Below are 22,118 nucleotides of genomic sequence, written 5' to 3' on the forward strand. Positions count from 1 at the left end.
TAGCATAATAAAGATAAATGGAATCAGAATTGGGTGACGATAAAATCTTGATGGCATGAGATTTTCTCATTTCATAACATTACAGCTGATTAATAATAAATGTTACAGCTATTCTAAATGATTTTTCAGCTGCTATAGTTTTGGACCAGTGAGGTTTGCTGCAGTAATAATGAATAATTGTCATAACAGAATAGCTTTTTATAGTTGAACATCTTAATTGTTTTTGTTAATGTCTTGTCTTGAAACTGATTAAGCTGCAACATCAAGGCTTAGCTCACCATAAAATGCAATTTTCCAGCAGAAATTGAAGCTGTATATTGACTCTGAATGTTCCAAGTGCACTTCTGCTAAAATTATGCTGAAATTAGTATTATTTTTGGCACAGATCTAGCTGAAAGGAATTAATGAAGAATAACTTGGCAGCTCATTTGCTTAGGTGCTGTTAAAAGTTGATGTAAAACTAGTAAAAATTGCGAGGGGCAATATGGAATGGACTGTTGTCTTTGTTCCATGAAACTTAAATCTTTATGACACAAGGATCCTCCCATTGGGAAAGTACTTGACAACTAGTTAGTCAACTAAATGTGTTGAGTTCACATTGATCTAATATAGTTTGGGTGCACAAAGACTGAATTTGATGAAGAATAGAACAAAGATTGGTAAGAATTTATTTTTATTCAATTATGACTTTTGAGCATTTTTGGCAAGCTGAGCATTTGTTGGCCTTAAGAGAAAAAAATAAACAAATCATGAAGATAATCACAATTATGGGTGGCACAGTGGGACAGTGGTTAGCACTGCTGCCTCACAGTGCCAGAGACCTGTTTTCTCACACAGTCCAAAAATGTGCAGGTGAGGTGAATTGGCCATGCTAAATTGCCCATAGTGTCAGGTGTAGGGGAATGGGTTTGAGTGGGTTGCGCTTTGGTGGGTCGGTGTGGACCTGGAGGGCCTGTTTCCATACTGTAAGTAATCTAATCTAAACTCCAGAAATACCACTTACACTGCTATTTTGTGCTTCAGGGTGTGCTGTTGCTAAATATTTGGGCATAGGTCAACATCTGTACATTATTTATATAAATTCAGGAAACTTGTATGAGCTAGGCTTTTGTATAGGAATGCCAATGTAAATAAAGAGCTCATAAATATGGGCGGCACGGTGGCACAGTGGTTAGCACTGCTGCCTCACAGCGCCAGATCCGGGTTCAATTCCCGTCTCAGGCGACCGACTGTGTGGAGTTTGCACATTCTCCCCGTGTCTGCGTGGGTTTCCTCCGGGTGCTCCGGTTTCCTCCCACACTCCAAAAATGTGCAGGTCAGGTGAATTGGCCACGCTAAATTGCCTGTAGTGTTAGGTGCAGGGGTAAATGTAGGGGAATGGGTCTGGGTGGGTGCGCTTCGGCGGGTCGGTGTGGACTTGTTGGGCCGAAGGGCCTGTTTCCACACTGTAAGTAATCTAATCTCTTGTTGATCATTCTCTGTAGTAGTACAAATGGTAAAAGAAATGTGTATATTGCAATGCCTTAAAAATAAAAATCAAATAAATCAGTAACTTGTAAGTTTCCGCAAGAAAAGAAGACACTATTTCACTTCTACACTGATGTTATTACAAAAGATTTTAGGAAATCCTGGGTCATGGCTTTGTTAAGATGAAATATCAAAGTCGATGTACGTTCTAACCATGCTCTTATATGAATATTCAATTGATTTGTTTGAAAACTTTCCCTCATGATTTCTGGAGGCGTAGAAATATTTTCAAACAAATACGCTAATGCAACTTCTAAATTAGTGGAGAAAAAAATTCCGAACTGCTTCAGGGACTCTGTTCACTCGTGCTTTCTTTACAGTCAGTAAGGTATTTGACATGCAGGGAAATCCATTATCATGCTTGAGTCTCAAAGTTAAACGACTGAAAACCCCGCGTTGGATGATTTTCTGCTTTCACAGTACATTGCTTGCTCTGGTGCAAAAACGTCTGCCAATAAGTGATCACTGGATGATACTAAATATAATCAATATCAAATATATCACACATACATTTCAGATTTGCATAGACTCAGATTGCATTACCCAATTTACAGAAAAAGGCTTTCTTAGAGGAAGTCAATTGCTGCAAAGAAATTAAGGAAACATGGGGGAAAAGGTACAATAAAGCAAACACGTCATAAAATTTATTTAAAATTCTACTTGATTGTATTATGGCTTGGGCGAGTTTCATTTATCTTGCCTTTAGGGAAAATCTCGGTTTCTTAAACACAGATAATTTGGGTGGAGGTTCATAAGAGTTAAGGCTTATGTGACTTTCATTAATATGCAAGCCATTGCTAAACTTTGCCCTAATATAATTACACAAGTTACAGCACAGATCTCTTGTAAATTTCAATTGCTTTTTCAGCTAGGACCAAATCCTGATGTTGGATTGAAGGGATAAAGAATCATATCCCTCATGATGGGTTTTCCTTTTCAGAGCACTGAAGACTGATTGGCCAATCATCAATAGCATCCTGGAATACAGTAAATGTAACTTAAACACATGTAAAATTTCTGATTAATCTCATGAAAACTGATCTAATTTTAATTCCCTCTCTCATCTTGGAGCAAATCTGATTATGAAGAGCTTCCATGTATGCCAAACACAACAGTAGTTGCTGATTGATGGTTAGAAAATGGCAAACATTCATCAAAACCCTCACTCAAAAACAAAATAGGAAGCGAGACAATTCACCATAAAAATATGAATGGTCCCCTACCTGCTTACTAAGCACAGAATGTTTACAGAAAATATCCTAATCAAATCAAAATTCCACCAGTTTCATGTATAGAATTGGAACAGCAATTACTTTCTTCTGAGCAACCCAATTCAGGGACGAACCAAATCAATGAAAATAAAACTTATTTATATAGCACTTTTCACAATCAAACATCTCAAAAGTATTTCTCAAATTACTATTGAGGTACCACAGAAGTACTCTTTAGAAATACCCTGTTAGAATTCTTTGAAGAGGTAACAAGTAGGTTAGACCAGGGAAACCCAGTGGATGTTATCAAAAGGGCTTTGATAAGGTACCTCACGGGAGGCTGATGACTAAAGTGAGGGCCCATGGTGTTTGAGGTGAGCTACTGGCATGGATTGAGGATTGGCTGCTTGACAGAAGGCAGAGAGTTGGGATAAAAGATTCTTTTTCGGAATTGCAGCTGGTGACAAGTAGTGTCCGCAGGTTTCAGTGTTGGGCCCACAGCCATTTACTTTATATATAAATGATTTGGATGAAGAGACTGAGGGCATTCTGGTGAGGTTCGCCGATGATACAAAGTTAGGTGGACAGGCAGGTAGTTCTGAGGAGGTGGGGAGGCTACCAAAAGATTTAGACAGTTTAGGAGAATGGTTCAAGAAATGGCTGATGAAATTCAATGTGAGCAAATGTGAGGTCTTGCACTTTGGAAAGAAGAACACAGGCATGGACTATTTTATAAACAGTGAGAAAATTCATAAAGCCAAAGCACAAAGGGAGCTGGGAGCGCAAGTGCAGGTTGAGTCCGTGGTTAAGAAAGCAAATGTAATGTTGTCATTTATTTCAAGAAGGTTGGAATGTAAAAGCAGTGAGATGCTACTAAGACTTTATAAAGCTCTGGTTAGGCCCCATTTAGAATACTGTGTCCAGTTTTGGCCCCACACCTCAGGAAGGACATACTGGCACCTGAGCGTGTCCAGCGGAGATTCACACGGATGATCCCTGGAATGGTAGGATGACATACGATGAACAGCTGAGGATCCTGAGATTGTATTTGTTAGAGTTCAGAAGGTTGAGGGGAGATCTAATAGAAACTTACAAGATAATGCATGGCTTAGAAAGGGTGGACACTGGGAAATTGTTTCCATCAGGCAGGGATACTAGAACTCATGGGCACAGCCTTAGAATTAGAGGGGATCAAGTTAAGATAGACATGAGAAGACATTTCTTCAGCCAGAGATTGGTGGGCCTGTGGAATTCACTGCCACGGAGCACAGTGGAGGCCGGGACGTTTAAATATCTTCAAGGCACAAATTGATAAAACCTTAATCTCACAAGAAATTAAGGGATACAGGGAGAGTATGGGTAAGTGGCATTGAAAAGCCCATCAGCCATGATTGAATGGTGGAGTGGACTCGATGGGCCGAATGCCCTTACTTCCACTCCTATTTCTTATGGTCTTATTCTTGAAATTTAGTCACTATTTGAAATGTAAGAACTATAACTTTTTGCATCAATCTCCTACAGCGGTAATTTGATTTTTTTTGTCAAGTTCATTGAGGGATATGAAATATTGGCTCACACACCAGGGATAATTTCTCTGCACTTTTGTGAAATAGCACCAAAGGATACTTTGACAGATGAGATTTAGGTTTAATGTCTCATCAAAAGGGCAACACCTACAACTCTCTCACATATCAGCCTTCATTTTTTTCAAACATATGTAACTTCTAATCAATGATACATAGTTGTGTGTTTTGTATAACTGGCCTTCAGAAAATTCCCTTTAGAAACTGTGGTCTAAATTCTGCAAGATGGACATTTGCCTTTAGCATTGAAAAATAGCTTTGATAGACAAGTTGAAAAAGTATCACTCAACTTAATATTTCAGCTATTTCTAATATCCAACCACAATACTAGATACCTGTCTTGCTCAATTACTGAATCCAGGTTGCATATAAAGGGTTTTAGTTAATTGTGCCATGTGAGGCTAGTCCTTCTTGAGAGCATGGAGTGGTGCTGTGTTCATTGTCATATTTTTACTGAAGGTATTTCCAGTTAATACAGTATAAAAACATAACACACATTCTGCCTTCACTTTGTCCTAACCTGGTTTCAAAGTCCGTTTTGGGAATATCATCTGGGTTTGTTCGCTGAACTGTGCCACCTGTTTCACATTGTAACCCTTTAATACCTAGTTATATGATCCACGTACTAGATGTGAGCATTTTTCCAAATCTGATGGGTTAATGGGTGATAATCTGGTGATTGCTTCCTGTCTGGACTTGCATTCTGATTGCATGAGAAAATGAGGACTGTGGATGCTGGACAGCAGGGTTGAAGATTGTGGTGTTGAAAACTTGACAGGATGCCAACTTGTAGATCGTTTCAGAGAACATCTCTGGGACAGCTGCACTAATTAACCCCATTGTCCTGTGGCTGAACACTAACACCCCATCCCACTTTGCTAAGGACATGTAGGTCGTGGGCCTCCTCCATTGCCAAACCCTAACCACCCAACATCTGGAGGAAGAATGCTTCCAACTTGGGACCCTCCAACCACATGGGATCAATGTGGATTTCAACAGTTTCCTGACTTCCCCTCCCCCACCTTATCCCAGTCCCAACTTTCCAATTTGGCACTGCCCTTTTCAACAGTCCTACCTGTCAATCTTTTCTCCCACCTATCTGCTCTACCTTCCTCTCTGTCCTATCATTTTCACCACCACCTTCATTTACCTATCACATTTCCAGATACCTTCCCTCCCAGACCCATCCCCCTCCCTTTTATCTTCCAGCCCCCTTGGCCCACAAGCCACATTCCTGATGAAGAGTTTATGTCCGAAACATTGATCCTCCTGCTCCTCGGATGCTGCCTGACTGGTTGTGCTTTTCCAGCACTACACTCTTTGCATTCTGATTTAACTTTACATCGATCAGATTGGACAAAAGTTGGTTTTATTTCTTTGATTTCCCAATGAGTTTATCTTCCTATTAAGCCCCTGGTGGATTTAGCAGTACAGAATGCTGGGAAGTGAGTTCCTTTTCTTTTGGAAATGAGTTATTTTCTAATCTATTCCACTTTCTCAGGACTATCACTATCATCCAATGGAGGTTCAGCTTCTGTCATACTCCCTTGTGGCTCTTTTACTCAGTTAATTAGATTCCTAACTCTGTCATGTTTTCTTCTCTCATCTTTCTTGGCCCTTTCTCACCTTCTATTAAGACTACTGGCCTAATGTTGGCCCTCTTAATTCCTTCATTCTGGCCTGATCTTCTCTGATACTGCTGGTGTGTTTTCAGCCCTGTTTAATTCAAGTGACCAACTCTCATGCATTCTACTGCCTTGTGGAGGGTTTCCAAACTTCTTTCAGTTCTTTACTTTTTTTACAACTTGTTCCTGGCTTTCTCCAGCTCTCCAGTCTCTAAACTGTCCTTTTCTGTTTATGAGTTGGGTTGGGTAGGTATATGTTGGTGTCAGCTGAGTCATTATCCAATAAAATTTCTATCCTTTTTCACAAGTATCAAGTGTCAATAATTTCTTCTTGATCTGTCCAATTGTATAACTACTGTTGAGGGCGGGGGTGGGGGTGGAAGGTCTATAAACTACTACTTTTATTGACCTGATTTACTGACCCTTGTTATTCCCCCACACATACTGATCCTACTTTCTGATTTTCTGAGCCAAGACCCTTTCTTACTAATGCCTTCAAATGTTTTCTTCATCTATCTGACCTCCTTTTCCATTCTACCTGTCCTTCCAAAGTGTTATGCATCCAGGAATTTTTATTTTTCAACCTCGTTCACCTTGTAAACAGCTGTACTATGCTGTTTTGATCAAAACAGTTCCTTCCTATTTGTGCCACTTATTCATCATCTTATTGTGGATGCTGTATGCATTTAGATCGAGTGACTCATTTTTCCTATTATTTCCTGCTGTCTGATGCATCATTACCATTAAGTACTCTGTCCGTCCCTGCCACATTCTAGTCAATATTACCTAGCTGGTCCCAGAGCAGTTCAGATGAAGAATGCCCTATTATTATAACTCCTTCTTTCCCTAATACTCGAACTTCCTGATTTTATTTATGCTGTGCCTTTTGTAGTTTTGCTTTATACTTTAACTCTAATCTGCTCATATGTGCTTAGCAGAATCATTTTTTCTTAGTCCCAGCTATGTTGATGTGGATTAAATCATTTCCGTCTCACTCCAAATTCCTCTCCAGTCCTGAATAGATCTCTTTAACCCTGACACTGGGTAGGCAGCACATGTTTTTGGCTGCCGAGAACAGCATCTAGCCCCTTAACTATCCTCCTCTATTAAAACAATATTCCCTTATACACCATAGCCCCCACCATTTAAATGGTTCCTTGCATCAAGGTGATGTGGTCAGTTTTCTCACGCACCCTGCAGTTCTTGTTCTCTTCCACAGGAGCTGCAAGTACCTCAAAACAGCTGGACTATTGCAGATACTTTGACTCCTCCCTTCCTGCTATCTGGATTCTCTTAAATTACAATCAAACCCTCCTGTCTCCAACTGGGAACAAAATCTGAAGTCCAAGAAATGTAACAAAGTTTTCAGGAAATTTTCCTCCCCCTCCAACGCACTGCAATGTCTTAAGCTCTGACTCCAGCTTATTAATTCAGGACCCAAAGCTCTATGATTTTCAGGTACACACTTGGTGGATGGAAACGATGGTATACATTGGTATTTACCAGCTCCCACACAATACGAGGACTCAAATCCTGGTCCCAACATGGACATGACTCCAAGCACTCCCAGCCTCAAGGTAAAGCCCCGTAGCGTCTGGATTGGGAGGATTCATTTCTCTGTTTTTCTAATTAATTGCTGGACTTTTTATTTCTTTATTCTTTTAACTTTTCCTCCTAAGAATTTGTATTTAAGAATCGGCACCTAGGTACCTTGGTTCCTTAGATGGTGCAAGTGAGGGCTGCAGATGCTGGAGATCAGAGTGGAGAGTGTGTTGCTGGAAAGGCACAGCAGGTCAGGCAGCATCCGAGGAGCAGGAGAGTTGATGTTTCGGGCAAAAGCCCTTCTGACGTGGTAAATGGTGACTTGTAAACTATTCACTGTACTCATGTGACAATAAAGCTGATAGTATTTTTTTTGTGTTGTGCAACAACACATCCCCTGCCCTGCCACCTTTACCGTGTTACATTTAACAACTTAGATTTCAAGATTGGAAATACTGTTCATACAGTTGAGCAGCTTACTTATTCACTGACACACTTTTACTCTCCAGTTTAAACTGCTACCCCACTTTAGAAAGAGACTCTTAAAACTCACCAGCCAGTCACCTATTTGCTCACCTTTGGGACACCCACTAGGAAGTGACATGTTGCAGCCTTTCATTATTAAAATGTGCACCAGTCAATTGGAGAAACGACGCCTATTTTTTCAAGCTAATATGTCTAAAAGATGCTTCATCCTTTAACCCCAGTAACTGGAAGAATGTCTTACTTACTGACTGGAGATTACAGTTTGGAGATCAGAGGAGGGAATCTACGTCGCTTGCCACAATCCAAGTGCACCCGGCAAAGTCTGATCACAGAATGATAGCTAACACGATGAATATTAAATATAATTATAAATGATTCAAATTAGTCTTGGTTCAGACAGCGCTAGCCAGCTGACGGATGAAGGCTGCGGGTACATAAAGGAGCCAGTGAGAGAAGAAAAAAAGGAAAGTGAACATTTGCCACGGAGTCCAATTGAAATCCAACTTCAGCTTGTTATAGTTCGGGGGCTTTTCATTTCTCTTCAAACGTTTAAATAATTGCCGAGCTGTTGCCGTGGATTTTCTGTGATAGGTGAACGAGAGAAATTGGAACCTCGGGGCAGAACAGTGTTCTCTGTGGTCAGCTTTCACATGGAGACATATGGAAAACTGATCAGATCGGTGCCTGGCTTACCCCCGCACTCAATCTCCTTTTCAGGGGAAATCACAAAGACAACAAGGGTGGTAAATGAAACTGTCAGAGCTGGAGACAGGGGTTTCATTTCGAGTGCGCTGGAAGCTTGAAAGTGCACATATTTGCTTTCAATCCACGACTATTCCCCGAAGCAACAGTTCCATCATACTGTTGAGAATGTTACCCTGTTCAGGCGTATCGTTTAATTAATTTCAAATAAGTGTTCTCACACGCTCCGTATGATATGGCTGTCTTTGCTGCTTCATCTGTTGGGATACAGTTTCTACACAGGTCTTGACTTTGATCTAGGCAACTCAGGAGATCTATCTACAGGAACATTTTCTCTCAGACTTGAGAGAACCTTACTTACTCCATCCTTCACACAGCCCAGAAGTGTAATAACCTGCTAGAGTACTTTTTTTTAAATATTCAATCACAAGATGAGGTGTCGCTGGCTCGGCCAGCGTTAGTGCCCATTCATAATTGCCCAGGGGGCAGTTAAGAGTCAACCACATTGTTGTCGGTTTGGAGTCACATATAGGCCAGATCAGGTCAGGATTTCCTTCCCTAAATGACACTAATGAACCCTGTCAAAGCTTTTTCCCCCAAGTCCTGACCGACTTCCCTTAAATGTAGGTTCATGCATGAATCCCACTATCCTCACTATTTTACAGCAACGTGATTTGTTCATTATTGTACGCCTGTGCAAATACTTTCCAAATGCTCAACCTTTTGTATTATACTGGAGGAGACACTGACATTTTATAATTATTTCAATTATCCCAATCTGTGTGCTCACAGACAGGCTCTCGAACACCGCGAGTCTTTCTTGGGCTGGGATACAGACAGATCGAAAAAAGGAATCTCAAGGTGATGTTACAACCAAATGACAAGACTTGTTGCCAGCAGGGGGCAACTGCTTTTCTTTTGTCCGAGTGACTGGGATCTACAGACTCACCTCAGAAAAAGCCAGTTGTTATACTTCTGATTAAAATGATATTCAAGCAATATCCCTGTCAGGGTAAGGCATTACCTACGACTGTTGGTGGAACGACAGCAGTACACAGATTGCTGTACCCTCAGCCGCAGGAACAGGTTGGCGATATCAGGCTGTTTGTTCATACACTGTACTGAGTTAAAATGAAACGATGTCCTTGGTGCTTATTTAAGGCAGGCCGTGTCAAACAAGTTTCCCTGTTTTAAGTAGCATCTACCTAGTTTTATCAATTCCCTTGTAGAAACAAAAAGCCTCATACGAAAGGTTAGTAGCTCTGCCTGAATTAATGCTGCATGCCTCAATTCTAATACAAACGCGGCTGGCAGATGTACCAAAGCAGCATGCAACCGTGAGAACAAACTTTAATGACCGTACACACCCGGTTTGCACAGCCAGTATTCTTAACGCGGACAGTACTTACATCCTCTGCTGCCCCAGACAGTCGCCGTCAGCGCCGTGTTGGTCTAGATCCTGGGACTTGTTGTCTGTGTGCACAGGCATGTGATGCTCATCGCCGGCTTGCAGACTCGGTCCGGACAGGTTGAGGCGGCTCCTCTGGACCACATTGTTCCTTGCGAGTTTTTCTGACATCAGCAGCAACCGCTGGTTCGCCGCTGCTCATGTCCTGGGCTTGAATTTGCAGCAACTCGCCTGAAGCTCGCTTCCCTCTCTCGTTGACGGCGAAAGGTCCCTCCTGATTCAAGCCTCGCCTGTCATCTTCAACAAGTTACCAGGAGTGTCCAGGAGAGCTCGTTTACGTCACCAAATGTAACCACTGACACCCTCGGAGTTTCTGGTCGCTAACATAAAAGGGAAAACTCAATGGATACAAGTCGAAACCACCAAGGGACAGAGGAGGGGCTCTGCCCTTCATTTAGCAGGTGGCTTGTGTCACTAAAAATAGCACTGATTGTCTCTTAAGTCAGGCATAACCAGCAATACGTGAAAGAAGTAACTTGATCGCATTTCTGTGTTAGTTGCAATCATTTAAGTGGAGTCTCACTTTCGCGCCAAAACAATGGGTTTTTGGTCAAACCATTTAGTGGGCACACGCCATTTTGCTTTTATTTTCAATGTTGGAGTGGGCTCCATGTCGACTGACAGTTCATTCGCGATCTGAGCTCAGTCTGTGCCGTGATACACAAGAATATTTCAGTTTGGCGATGGGATTCTTACAGATCAGGTCAAATGTGGATGAAAGAGAAAACATCTGTCCTTGACTTAAAGGGGCGATGTCAGATTTCTCCCCGGTCCAAGTTAAAATGGGATAAAGCACTAACTGAAGGCAAGTGGAAACTATAAACTTGCATTAGTAAACATACGTACGGCCATGTGCAAAAGGCAAAGTGAATATGTATAACATCCAAACACTGATGGCCGATTGGTGGAAATGGGTGCTTATCGAGATAGTGGATGGAGGAGATTAAATTCACGTTGAGGGACAGGCAGTAGACACTCGGAGCAACAGTGACCATTCGCGCGACTTATTTGATGATCACTAGCTTTTACAGGGAGGGAGGCAGAAAACAGTTGGACGCGGATCTATACAAGCTCTGATATTAAGTGCGGGAATAAATCCCATGCCTTCCGACTCCGTGCGGAGAGTATGTCAGTTCCTTTCCTGCACTTGCAATACATTTCGGATGTAATACACTTTGATATTTTTGCGGACCAAAGGTGCTAAATGTATTAAAACAATTTCTTTGATTTGCCTTGAGTCGGCCCCTCTTTAACCCTGTCACTAATCCGTGAAGACAGGCTGCATCTCTCTGTGTAAAACACTCGAGGAGGACTTGACATTAGAAATGAAAAGCAAGTATTTGGAAGTGGCCGCACTGTGACAATGTCTGATGAATAAATCCTGATGATCTTTTATGTCGCCTTAATGACTGGTGGGCAGCAAAAGAACTGGAAAGACTGCATACATCGTCTTCATGTTGTGAATTTGTCACAAACTGGTTTCAATGTTCATATTTACACTCACTTCTGCCGTAAACATTACCGAATAGTGTTGAGGGACAGGTCAAGTTGAATATCAGAAGGACCCATACCTGTTCCTACATAAAATGTATTGCGACCTATTTCAACATCACCGTTTTACTATAGTCCTAATTCCTTTTCTTTTCACACTCTGACAACTAACTGTTCATACACAGAACGTGGAGGTCTAACAGGCTTCTTGTCTCTCCTATTGCACATTAAGGGAAGGGAAGAATGAAATTATAGGTTGATGCGTGGGTGAAACGGTCTCCCTATTTTCAGTGTATCTGCGTAACATTGTGTTAAATGTTCATAATTGCATTTATAACATCGTTATCACTGCGTTCATGTCCTGAAAGTGGAAGTTAAGCTTGTGATTTTATTAAATCTATGAGCTATTTCTAGCTGTTTGAACTGAGAGCTGTAGAGCAAAAGGGCCCTTGTCACAAACTGTTGCATGTATTACGCAAATGAAAACTTCTTTAAAAATGTGTTGAGTACTTTACATTTATCATCATTATAATTGAATAGTTGCAGTACATTGTATATATTTGGACAGCCAGCTTATTCATGCTCTCAATCACGAGTTCTCTCTCTCAACACAATTTATTCTTACAATGTGTTAGTTTGTGCACGGCTGCAGTAATCCTGTAGCTAAGGGTCTCATTGTGGTTTCTACAGAATGAGTCAATGATGCAGCTAACAGGTTGGAGTTTGTCTGTGAAATTCGAATTGCTGCAGATCGCACTGAGATTGGTGAGAGAGCCCCTCTGAACAAGCGTGTTTCGATAGGTGACCAGAGCTTTGTATTTGCTACTTATTCGATGTGAGAGCAGGGGGAGAATGCGGATTTTCTCAACACATTTAAACCTAAGTTTATAAATAGCTGAAAAGGGCACGTCGATCACCCGAATAATTCTTAATCGTGGGTTTTACACCAACGTGGACTCGTAGAGACAGAAGTACAAAATCAAACTAGCGTGAGACAATCTCTTACTGGGGTTCTTACTGTGTTTTATAGCTTTCTGGATCACCTGGCTCCTGAGTCATAGTATCACTTGAAAACAGATGCACACAGACTCTTGATTCAGCAAGTGGAAAGCAGGTGGATATGTCAGGTGAAAAAGCAAAGATAAAGTGGCTACAGTCTTACAAGCTCAGAGGGCTGCTCTTTATTACAGAGGGAAAACTGGTGGTGGTTTAACCTGAACGTCCCAGTGTCTCAAGTAAGAAGAGAGCTTGAGAAGGTGAATCCTTCACGGTAACCTCAGTTGGTGGAGAAATTGAACCCACATTGATGGCATTACTGCTGCATTGCAAGCCAGCTATTCGGCCAATTTGGAACCTTTTCCACAGATTTACCACCCTCTGGCTGAAGAAATTCCTCCTCATTTTTAGAAGTGAGATGCGGAGGAATTTCTTCAGCTGGAGAGTGATGAAGTCATTGCTGCAGAAGGTTGTAGAGGCCAAGTCATTCATGTGTTTAAGGCAGATTCTTGATTCATAAGGGGATCAAGGGTTATAGGGGGAAGGCAGGAGAATGGGGTTGAGAAACATATCTGCCATGTTCGAATGGCAGAGCTGACACAATGGGCTGAATGGCATCATTTTGTTCCTATTTCTTGTCTTACGGTCTATTTTCTCCAGCAATACCTAAGTCAGCTCTGGAGAATTTCAGCTATTATAAATGCGTATTGTCACAAAGCACACAAAGGAAGCAAGCATAAAGAAAGCATCTCACAATCAAGTGCAACTGGAGACAGTATTTTGAGAATTTGTTAAGTGAAGGAATTGGGAGCAGAGAAGGAGGCCTGCTCTAACCTTTTATAAAAAAAAGAGTGGCACAGGGCTATTAGCAAGACCTGAGCGCTGCAATCTGTTTGCATTAGACAGGTGAGCAGGTAGGTGAGTGGTTGGTGAATTTTAAGGCTTTTCCTCTCTATGTAAATTGTGACAGTAATTAAACCAGTTTTAGGAAGATATAAGTATTGCATCAGATTTAGAAGTTAATTCATTAAATAACTTCATACAACTAATCATTAAGATAATCATTAAGTAATATTTCCAAACCAAATTTCTTAAATAAAACAGAGGAAAATGGCATGTGATATATATAGCAGCTGTAGTTTGTCAGTACTAGTGGATACCTTTGTGATGAGCAGGAACCATATCTGCAGGTCATCTGCACATCTGTAGAACTGATGAGTTGGAGTCTGACATTCAGATATTACAGTACATTACAGAAGGTGAAGATCACCTAGACTACCTAGTCAAACACTTTCGGCTAAGTACTTCTAATTTGATCCGTGGCCAGGGACAGTAGCATTTGATTGTAACTGAGGCAGTTTTTGGGGATTCAAAAGTTAGCAGTTGAATAGACATAGATCATATAATTGTCAACAGGGTTCAGCTACTTGAAGCTTATGATGACAAGAGCAGGAACTGCTGGGAAGTTAAACAAATTGACCATGGCACTGTGTGTAGGGGGCCATTCAAATATGAGAGTCATATTATTTGCTAGGGAGTTAGACACTGTTCTCTGAAGCTAAGAATATGAGTCCTGAAGGCTGTGTTGTATTGTGGGTGCCTGTGTGAAGAACCTGCAGGGGAAGCTCTATTAGGAGGTTAAGTTCTAATGGTTCATCAATGAGTTAGATAGGACTGAGGAAGCAATTCAGCTAAGTGAGTGTTAGCAGTTGGAGGCTAAATTAGAAAATATATCCACAAAGGTAATAAACTCTGGATTACTATCTGAACAATAAAAACTTTGGCATAGGATAAATAAGATCAGAGGATTGAACATATGGCTCAAAGATTGGTTTGGAAGAAATGGGTTTTAATTCATGGGGCACTGGCACCAGTACTGTTGAAATAGGGGGCTGTCCTGATATGATGGGCTTCACCTGAACTATTCTGAAAACAGTTTCCAGGTGAATCGTATAACTAGAGTTGTAATAATTGATTTAAATTCAATAGCTGGGAGGAGGGGTTGCAAGGGAGGGTGTGGGTTCAAATGAGTGGATAATTTGAACATTCAAAGAGAAAGAACAAGGCATTAGTGCAGGGTAGCAATATGGGTAATGCCAACCAGTGTGTGACTGGAAGAAACAAAGCTAACAAATATAAGATTGCAATCGCAAATAAGGTTAGAGTGGTCAAAAAAATGGTCAAAAGAAAGAATTAAGGACACTTTATCTAATTGCTTGCAGCAGTCGCAACAGGTGGATGAATGGATAGCATAAATAAAAATAAATAAGTATGATAGAATAGTCTTTACAGTAAAATGGTTTCAGAGTGAACAAGCCAGGTATATAAATATTGAAAGGCGTCTGACATTTTGGAAAAAATAGGAAGAAAAGTAAAGGAGATGGGGTAGCTCGTTTGCTAAAGAATAAAATTAGTACAATACAGAGGAAAGATCTAGGTTTTGAAGGTGAAGATGTGAGGTGAGCTTGTGTGATAATCTGAAAAAGAAACAAGGCAACAAAGTCATTGTTTGAAGTAGATTTTAGGCCCCTAACACTAACTGCGCAGTAGGACAGAATATACATCAAGAAAAATGGCATTTACAATAAAAGTTCTGTGATAATTACTGTTTATTTTTATCTTCACTTTAATTTGACAGATGGAATTGGGTCACAATAGGGTTGACTGATCCAAGTTGGGAGGTGAAGTGCCCAAAATTCATCTCCTCACCAAAGCGAGAGTCCTTGCTTTAGCAGTAGATCACTATGACTGTTCATGTGGTGGTGATGAAACTTCATGCCCCGACAACCAAGTAAGAATCATTGTCAGTTGCTGTGTTGATTTCCCATTATTGTCACTGCAAATATACTCTTAAACTTCTACCCTTACTTGCAGCTCACTTTCTCTTTTGTCTCCTGCAGGCACCAGTGGATTCTACACAGTCTCCACCCTCAGGAGGTGATCTCACAAGTCTGGTCCTCATCCACTTCTGAGGAAGAAACCACAAATCCCTCAGAGGAAGGCTGCCTCCTCCACCATCCACTAGCTCAGAAACTGACACCTCAATGGGTATTTTAGCTAGATTAGAGTTGGGTACACACTGGTGAGCACATTACTGCCACATCACCAAGAAATACCCAGATCACTGGCACTCAGAGGACTGCCAGTGACCATGCATTCACTCAGTCCAGGCAGGAGAAGATCCAGTGGGATGTCAGTCATTGAGGGCTTCATACAAATGAACAAGCAGGCACAGGAGTGACAGGCAGTACCTTTGTACCCTACTGGCTCAGACATGTGAATCTCTGGCTGTATCAGTGGACACACTGGCAGCTGAGCAATGTCCAGCGCACTTGGTGTCTGCAGGATGTATGCATAGATCTGCACTCCATCACTCTAGACATTGGTACTCAGCTCTAAATTCATTTCCCTACTTCACCCACCATGCCCCAGGTTAAGAGGCCACCATACCAGACATAGTAATGCACTGTGTGCACATCAAAGCCAGTGTAGTGCTGATCACACTATCCTATCCCTTCCCATGTTCTGTTGTCTCCCTGTCTTATATGTTGTGTTGTCCCCATTCACAATTCTTGACCACTCTGCATCCCAGCGTGCTACATCCATTACCCATAAATGAGTTGCCCAGCTTCCCTACCACATCTGTGGCTCCTGATGACCCCCATTCTTTCCCTTGGCTTTTAGTGGATAGACACCAGGACTGACTGTGGCCCACCTCTTGACTAATTTAGATGGACAGTCCTGGCAGATCTCAGTGCTGCCCACTAACTGACTTACCATGACTCACTGGATGATTACACTTGGACATACAGGGTTGAGTGTGACCTATTCTGAGGTTGGACCTCCTGACCCTGAATGCCTCAAGAAACCATTTTCAAGACCCTGGAATGAGATTGGACACTGCCCTTGACTAATTGTGCTGCGGTCCCCTGATTGAAGGCTGTCTCCCTTGACTTAAATTAAGGGAGCATTTAGCACATATTCCTCCAAATCTTCCTATTCATATAACCATCCAGAAGCCTTTTAAATGATGTAATTGTACCGGCCTCCACCACTTTCTCTGACAGTGCATTCCATACATGCACTACCCTCTGCGTGATAAAGTTGCTCCTTAGGTCCCTTTTAAATCTTTCTCCTTTCACCTTAAACCTATGCCCTCTAGTTTTGAACACCACCACACTGGGGAAAAGACCTTGGCTAACCACCCTATCCATGCCCCTCATCATTTATAAGCCTTTATAAGGTCACCCCTCAGCCTCTGACACTCCAGGGAAAATTGCCCCAGACTGAATTATAGAATCCCTGCACTGTGGAAACAGGCCCTTCAGCCCAAAGAGTCCCCATCAATCCTCCGGAGAGTATCCCGCCCAAACCCATTCCCCTACCCTATGACTCTACATTTACCCCTAGCTAACACATCCCCAAATACTATGAACAATTTAGCATGGCCAGATCACCTAACCTGCACATCTTTAGATCATGGGAGCAAACTGGAGCACCTGGAGGAAACCCACGCAAACATGGGAATAATGTGCAAACTCCACTGGAATCGAACCTGGGTCCCTGGTGCTGTGAGGCAGCAGTGCTAACCACTGAGCCACCATGCCACCCCACTATTCAGCTTCTCCCAATAGCTCATGATCTCCAAACCTGGCAACATACTTGCAAATCTTTTCTGAACCCTTTTAAGTTTAACGACACCCTTCCTATAACAAAGAGACCAGAATTGAATGTAGCATTCCAAAAGTGGCCTAACCAATGCAACATGACCTCCCAACTTCTATCCTCAATGCACTGACCATTAAAGGCAAGCATATCCAATGCCTCCTGTCTACCTGCGACTCCACTTTCATGGAGCTATGACCTTGCACTCTAAGGTCTCTTTGTGCAGCAACACTCTCCAGGACCTTACCATTAAGTGTATAAGTCCTGTCTTCATTTGCCCTATCAAACAGTAGTGCCTCACATTTATCTAGATTAAACTCCATCTGCCAATCCTTCTTCCATCAGCCCATCTAATCAAGGTCCCATTGTACTTTGAGGTAACCTTCTCCACTACACAACCAGTTTGGTGTAATCTGCAAAGTTACTAACTATACCTTCTATATTCACATTCAAAACATTTATAGAAATGACAAAATGCAGTGGACCCAGCACTAATCCCTGCATCGCACTACTGGTCACAGGCCTCCAGTCCGAAAAGCACCCCTCCTCCATCATGTTCTGTCTCCTACCTTCTAGCTAATTTTGTATCCAAATGGCTAGTTCTCCCTGTATTCCATGTGATCTAACCTGGTTAACCAGTCTACCATGTGGAACCTTGTCGAACACCTTACTGAAAAAAGTCTATACAGACAATGTCCACTGCTCTGCCTTCATTAATTCTCTTCGTCATTTCTTGAAAAAATTCAGTCAAGTTTGTGAGACATAATTTGCCACGCACAAAGCCAAGTTGACTACCCCTACAATCATTGCCTTTCCAAATACATGTCAATCCTGTCCCTCATAACTGCCTTTAATAACTTGCCCACCATTGATGTCTGGCACACTGGTCTGTAGTTTGTTGACTTTTCCTTACCACTTATCTTAAATAATTGTGGTTTGTTGAGCAAACTGCTGGCACATGGTGTAGATGTGAGATTAATGTACCAAAGTACCATAGCATAGCATACCTAGTCATTTGATTGATTGACAAACATGACAAGCTGCCTAGGTTTGTGTCCTAGACACAAACAACAAGGCACTACAAGCAATATTGTGAACCTGTAAGCTCTGGCTAAGGGAGCTGAGCCCATAAAAGGCAAAACAAGGCAGAAATGCTGTGGCCATCCAAGTACTTGTAAAGTGAGTGAGCACCAGGACAGTAAATGAGGAGTCATGAGATTCACCCTGGTTAAATGCACGATCTGTGTGTCTGAGTATATCTACAGTATATCCTGGTAGCTGTATCCAACAAAAGATGCCCTGCAAAGTAAAGTGCAGAATAGTATTGTAATGTCAGTGGATTGGAGTTGTGCCATGAGGAAGATACTGGTACATGCCTACCAAAATCTGTGGATGGATGTTGGGGGAGGGGAGCTGCTGCTGCTCATGGACTGTCCCCTGTGATGTGGATTGCTGTCTAGGGTGGAGGTCCGGAGGAGTAATCAGTGAGTGGAGTTACCAGGTACCCACTCTGACGTTTGTTTTGGCAAGTGTTGCCATCTAGTTTCTATCAGGTGGGTGAATTGGAAACTGCAAATCAATGAGGTGAGATTAGGTAATAATGGTACATGGAGGCTTTTCACCACTCACTATTGAGACTCTCATCTTGCCTTTCAAAACTTGGTTGGCAAATCGGACTTTTTTTTCTCAATGTCAAGAATCTCATTTCTGCCAATCTCATCCTATTTATCCAATTGACTTGTCAATATCCACATCATTCAGGGACTTGGAAGATTTCACCCTAGATGTCTACACTGCTTGCAGTTAATGGCAGTTCAGAAAGGCTTTTTTTTTATTTGGGAGTTCAAACTAAATTAGTTAACAGCATTCAGTGAATGCTGAAAGACTTTAAAACCTATTAGCTCAGAGCAGACTACATTGCCATGGGGATTTGTGGAGCTTATGAATGTTTTCTGATTTCAGTTCATCTGGAAATGTGTTTGATGGGAGAACTTAGTAGCAGTTTGGCACTTGGAAAGTGCTGTCGATAGGTTCCAGGCAGTGGAACTCTCAGGAAGCTGATGATAGCTCAGTGCAGTTGAGATTGGGAGTGAAGGAAATCTGCAAAAATTACTTTTTGGAGAAGTCAAGAAATATTGAAGTTTGGGGAAAGCCCAAGGGTAGAGACAGCTTAGTGAAGCTCAAATTGTGGCTGTGAGTAGAAATTGGATGCTAACTCAGGAATTCAGTGGGGAATTCATGGGGAACAAATTGAATTACCAGAATGTGAACAGTCATTGAGGCAGTCTGTGCTGGAGGGCATTTGAAAACACTTCAAGGTTAGACGTTTGAGAGTGAAGAATTGGAGCCTCTTGCAAAAGATGCAAATTTAATAAGATTTGGTGACATAATGTCAGTAGTATGTGGGGAATTGCTGAGAAATCCTTGGGGTCTATCTTGACTGCATTTGCTATTCGATGTTCTGTATGCTTTGTTCGACCACAGTTGTCTGTGACCCATATTTAGATTAATTCTGGATGTTGGAGTATAAGTTGTATACTTATGTTGCAGATTGTTTAAATTATTCAGACTTTGTTTAGTGAACTTTGTTTTGTTTGTTCAAGATCATTGAATCACGTAGTAAGTAGTTGGGTTCTCCAACTTTGTCTACTATCAACAAAACAGATTGATGGTCCATAATCAGGCCACAACATAAATTTGGTGCCTCATCAGGGATCATAACAAAGGGTACGCAGATCCAAGTGCTGTAGCTCAATTTGCTGATGACACAAAGATAGGTAGGAAAGCAAGTTGTGAAGGGGGCACAAGGAATCTGCAAAGGAATATAATTAGTCTAAGAGAATAAGCAAAAATTTGGCAGAAGGATTATCATGTAGGAAAATGTGAGATTGCCCTCTTTGGCAGGAAGAATAGAAAAGCAGAATATTATTAAATGGAGAGATACTACAGACATGCTGTAGTGCAGACTGTCCTTTTACATGCCTCACACAAAGTTAGCATCTAGATGTAGCAAGTATTTTGGAAGCAAATGAAGTGTTGGGCTTTAACTACAATGGGAATTAAGTATAAAAGTAAGGAAGACTTGCTATAACTGTACAGGGCTGTGTTTAGGCTGCACTTACATGTACAGCTTTGGTCACCTTACTTAGGGAGAGTATACATTGGAATCAGTTCAGAGAATATTCATTAGGTTGGTTGCTGGGATGAGTGTTTTGTTTATGAAGCAAGTTTGAGTAGTTGGTATACTCATTCAAGTTTAGAAGAGTAAGTTAAATTTAGAGATTTTCACACAATTTGTGATGTATAAGGCAAACAAAACATAGCCTTTTACCTGTTTCCATAGCTAGCTTTCCCTGGAACAGGTTCTTAACTTGTCACCAGAGGCTGTAGTTTGATGGGCACCACTCCACACCAAGAATGACTGACCAGGAGGCTCTTCTCCTTTTACCCCCCACCATAATTGCAATGGAAGGTCTACAAGTCAATAACTAACCTGTATGGCACATTATCAATGTACCTTCCATGGCTATTGAGTCCTGAGGTGGAATTCTAATGTGGAGCTCCTAACTTAGATACAGGGAAGTGACTAAGTGTACTTCAAGGTTGACCTTCGGAAGAATGAGTGTGACTTAATCTGAGAAGATTCTGAGAAGTTTTGACAGGTAGATACTACAAGAATGCATATCCTCTTATGAGGGAATCCAGAACCAGAGTTCACAAGTTCAAAATAAAGGGTCATCCCTTTAAAAGGGAGATACCAATGATTTTATTCTGTTACAGGATCACTAATGTTTGGAATTTTCTTCCCCAATGAGCAATGGAGGCTGGTACATTGAATGTATTCAAGGATCATTTAAAAAGATTTGTAACCACCCAGGGAGTCAAGAGATATAGGAGTAGGAGTGAATGTGGAGTGAAGGCCACAATCAAATCAGCCATGATCACATTGCAAAGTGCCTTATAAACCACCCCTGCTCCTATTTCTAATATTCCAATGTTCTTATGTACCCTATAGGCAATATAACTGTATACTAAAATTGTTTTGTCACATTGCCACTCCACATTACCAGCAGAAAATACTTTTCTCTTTTACCTACATTTATATTGATATATATTTGTTGGTAATTAACTGATTATATATTTATTGACTAGAAATTGTTATAGCAGAATTGCTGGTCCTTTAATTTAGCATCAATGTTATTTGCAATATGGAAGAGTTTCAATGTTTTGGCCTCATTTCAGGATTCACATGACAGTCTTTCTCAATTTATGACAATGTGTGAGAACTGTTTTGAGATTGCTACCTTATAATCCAAATACTTCTTATCTTCTGCTGATGCCTTTATATTTATTGTGTCAGTTTCATTATGGTTCTGAGCCTTGAGTTCACCTAAGTGAAACTTTGGAGATTCGGTTCAATTTCTCTCCTGATGACTTAATCAATGGAGGAACTGCCTTGTTTGATTGTATCAAATCAAAAGTGCTGCATGTTGATTTTTCCCTCGGTCTATGTTGAGTAAATTGTTTTCAGTGTGGTAAGACAGCATTGAATGGCAATTCACTTGCAGATAACAGTCATGTAGAGAATATAAGCAGCCAGGATTCCTTCTTGCTATCAAAGAACATATTGGAACTGTACATATCTGGTCATCAGTTGAGGATAAGGATTGTGTCAGCTGTAATCCATTCACCTCAAGAATTCAACAAGCAGCCAGTATTCTCTTTGCTTAACAACAGAGAATATATACGGTGAGCTGCTTCCAACCAGAGCACAATAAAACACTTGGTTCATCAACAGAAGAGGGAAAAGAATTGGATCAAC

General features: G+C 41.3%; 1 protein-coding gene across 1 annotated transcript in view; it reads right to left on the reverse strand.

Annotated features, from left to right (window-relative positions):
- Positions 1-10,745, reverse strand: part of LOC122556621 (short transient receptor potential channel 7-like) — a 152,095-nt gene extending 141,350 nt beyond the window's left edge. The window contains exon 1 of the mRNA XM_043703527.2: positions 10,086-10,745. Within this exon, the coding sequence (XP_043559462.2) occupies positions 10,086-10,255 (170 nt within the window). The 5' untranslated portion in view covers positions 10,256-10,745. The remainder of the gene's footprint in view (positions 1-10,085) is intronic.
- Between the last annotated feature and the right edge of the window lie 11,373 nt (positions 10,746-22,118).

Source organism: Chiloscyllium plagiosum, unplaced genomic scaffold, assembly GCF_037043375.1.
Source record: "Chiloscyllium plagiosum isolate Xiang-an unplaced genomic scaffold, Cpla_swu_hap1 HiC_scaffold_16, whole genome shotgun sequence".
Taxonomy (NCBI): Eukaryota; Metazoa; Chordata; class Chondrichthyes; order Orectolobiformes; family Hemiscylliidae; genus Chiloscyllium; species Chiloscyllium plagiosum.